Source organism: Trichoplax adhaerens, genomic scaffold, assembly GCF_000150275.1.
Source record: "Trichoplax adhaerens TRIADscaffold_257 genomic scaffold, whole genome shotgun sequence".
Classification (NCBI taxonomy): Eukaryota; Metazoa; Placozoa; class Uniplacotomia; order Trichoplacea; family Trichoplacidae; genus Trichoplax; species Trichoplax adhaerens.
Window position 1 is genome coordinate 993 of NW_002061174.1, and position 2,066 is coordinate 3,058.

The 2,066-nt window shown below is 31.4% G+C and overlaps 1 protein-coding gene across 1 annotated transcript; it reads right to left on the minus strand.

Annotated features, from left to right (window-relative positions):
- Positions 1–796: 796 nt before the first annotated feature.
- Positions 797–1,666, minus strand: TRIADDRAFT_5569 (uncharacterized protein; the record flags this gene model as incomplete). Its single annotated transcript, XM_002118590.1, has 1 exon — positions 797–1,666. A coding segment is annotated over one exon (870 nt), but the record flags the coding sequence as incomplete, so codon positions are not given.
- Positions 1,667–2,066: the final 400 nt, after the last annotated feature.

A 2,066-nucleotide genomic window follows, 5' to 3' on the forward strand; every position in this document is an offset into this window, starting at 1 on the left:
ATTTGTGCTACATCAGACATTACGCCTTTAAGTAGAAGTTTATCATGTTTTAATTTTTAATATCGGAATTGCAACTAAGTAAGCAATTTAAACCATTCAATTTTTTTATTAATATCGGCAAATCATATTAAGATAATTTATGCGGCAAGAAGAAATTGATACATATGCAACTATCCCAATTCTATGAAATTCTAAGAAGTTTGTAGTGAGCCTATATTTAAGAATTATGAAGTATATTCTGTTATGGAACGTAATTCTTTCAAAATGATTTCTCAATAAAGAACCAAATTATAGTGATGGTAGTTTATTATATAGCAACATTTATCGCATTATTTTAAGGTAGTTATCTAGGGTTGATAATTACATATTACAGTACGTCTATTAGTTAAAGCGATAATGCTTCAATCATACACATCAGCTCAAAATCTGTAAGGTATTATTTCCGAATAACTATTTGTATAATTAGGGGAAAATGAAACCGTAATTGATTGGTCATAGTAATATTTATGGCGGGGCTAATGGTTATTTCAATGATGATAATAAATTAATACACAAATGCAAGTTCTGTTTACAGCTTTTTGTCATAGCTGTAAGCAATAAATTTTTTAATTTTACGTGTCGGGCTTGCAGTCGTGCCATAAACATATACCGGTATCGATTTTTATTTCAATTAATTGATATTTAAAATATAGAATTGATGAAATTTGAAATAGAAGCCTAAAATATTAGAGCACATTATCAGCATTTAATTGACAGTATAGCGGGTTTGTGCTTCTCCAGCATAGCCAGTAGATTTAAATGCGGAACGAAATTTCTTATTAAAACCGGCATATATGATTGGATTGGCAACTGCATTAACATAACTTAATAGATGACATATTGCATACATAACATAAAAATGAGGTGTTGTGGCAAATGGTAAAACTCGAAAAGCAATAATAAAGAAACAGCAATATAAGGGTAACCAGCATGCTACAAATAACATTGTAATGACCAGCATCATTTTTATCGAGGAACGAGCAGCAGCATTATAGAATACTCGATTCTTCTTCAATAAATTGTTTTTGGATTCTCCTAGCCATCGCAAATAAGCAATTACACGTAGATAGATGGTTATAGTTATCATAAGAGGCAAGATGAAAAGAAAGACAAAAGTACTTGGCACATAAATTTCAGATCCAGTTAGAGTAATAAAATTCATGTAACATATTGGTTGTTCTGGAGATGTTTCATCATCGTAGCGTGTTAAAATAAAGCTAGTTAATGAACAAATGAAACCTAAGATAAATATACCAACTAACATCAGTGCTTTCCGTTTTTGATTGCCACGATATTCAAGTGAACAAGCTACAGCCCGATAACGATCTATGCCTATTGCAGTCATGGTAAAGACTGACCCTGTTGCGAAAAATGCTGGTAGCGGCTTAAACAAGTGACATAAGACTCTTCCAAAGGGGAAGTAACATAATAAATCTTCAGCTATTGTGAAAGGTAGGGTTAATGTTACAACAAAAATATCATAAATGGACAGGCTTGCTATTAATGTATATGTTAAGGAGGACATCGAACCATGGCGATTTTGATAAACAGTTCGAACGACCATTAAATTGCCTAAAACACCAGTAACTAATATCATAGCGCCTATTACAATGATAATAATTTGAAATGTTAACTTATATGGACCAAAATGAGTTAGACATTGAAATGGCTGGGTTGTACTATTGAAGCTGTTGTTAGTCTTTATCGCCGGTGTCGCGTTGAAATTATAAACTGGATAGGATGTCGATGTAATGGAAGTCATTCTGTCAAAACTTTAAACTTTCCTTGCTACTAGGTTCGATGAAAAAATAATAACAGTTTATAGTTACAACTATCAAAGAATTTAAATACGATCACTACAGGTCAGTAGTAGAATTAGAATTGTACTTGATGAATTATACCAGGTAGTATTCTATTTATATTTTAATATATTGATAATCACTTTAATATTGAGTAAACGGATGAAAAATATAGATCATAGATTCAATTGATAATGCGACGATGAGCATTACTGTCATGGATATTTA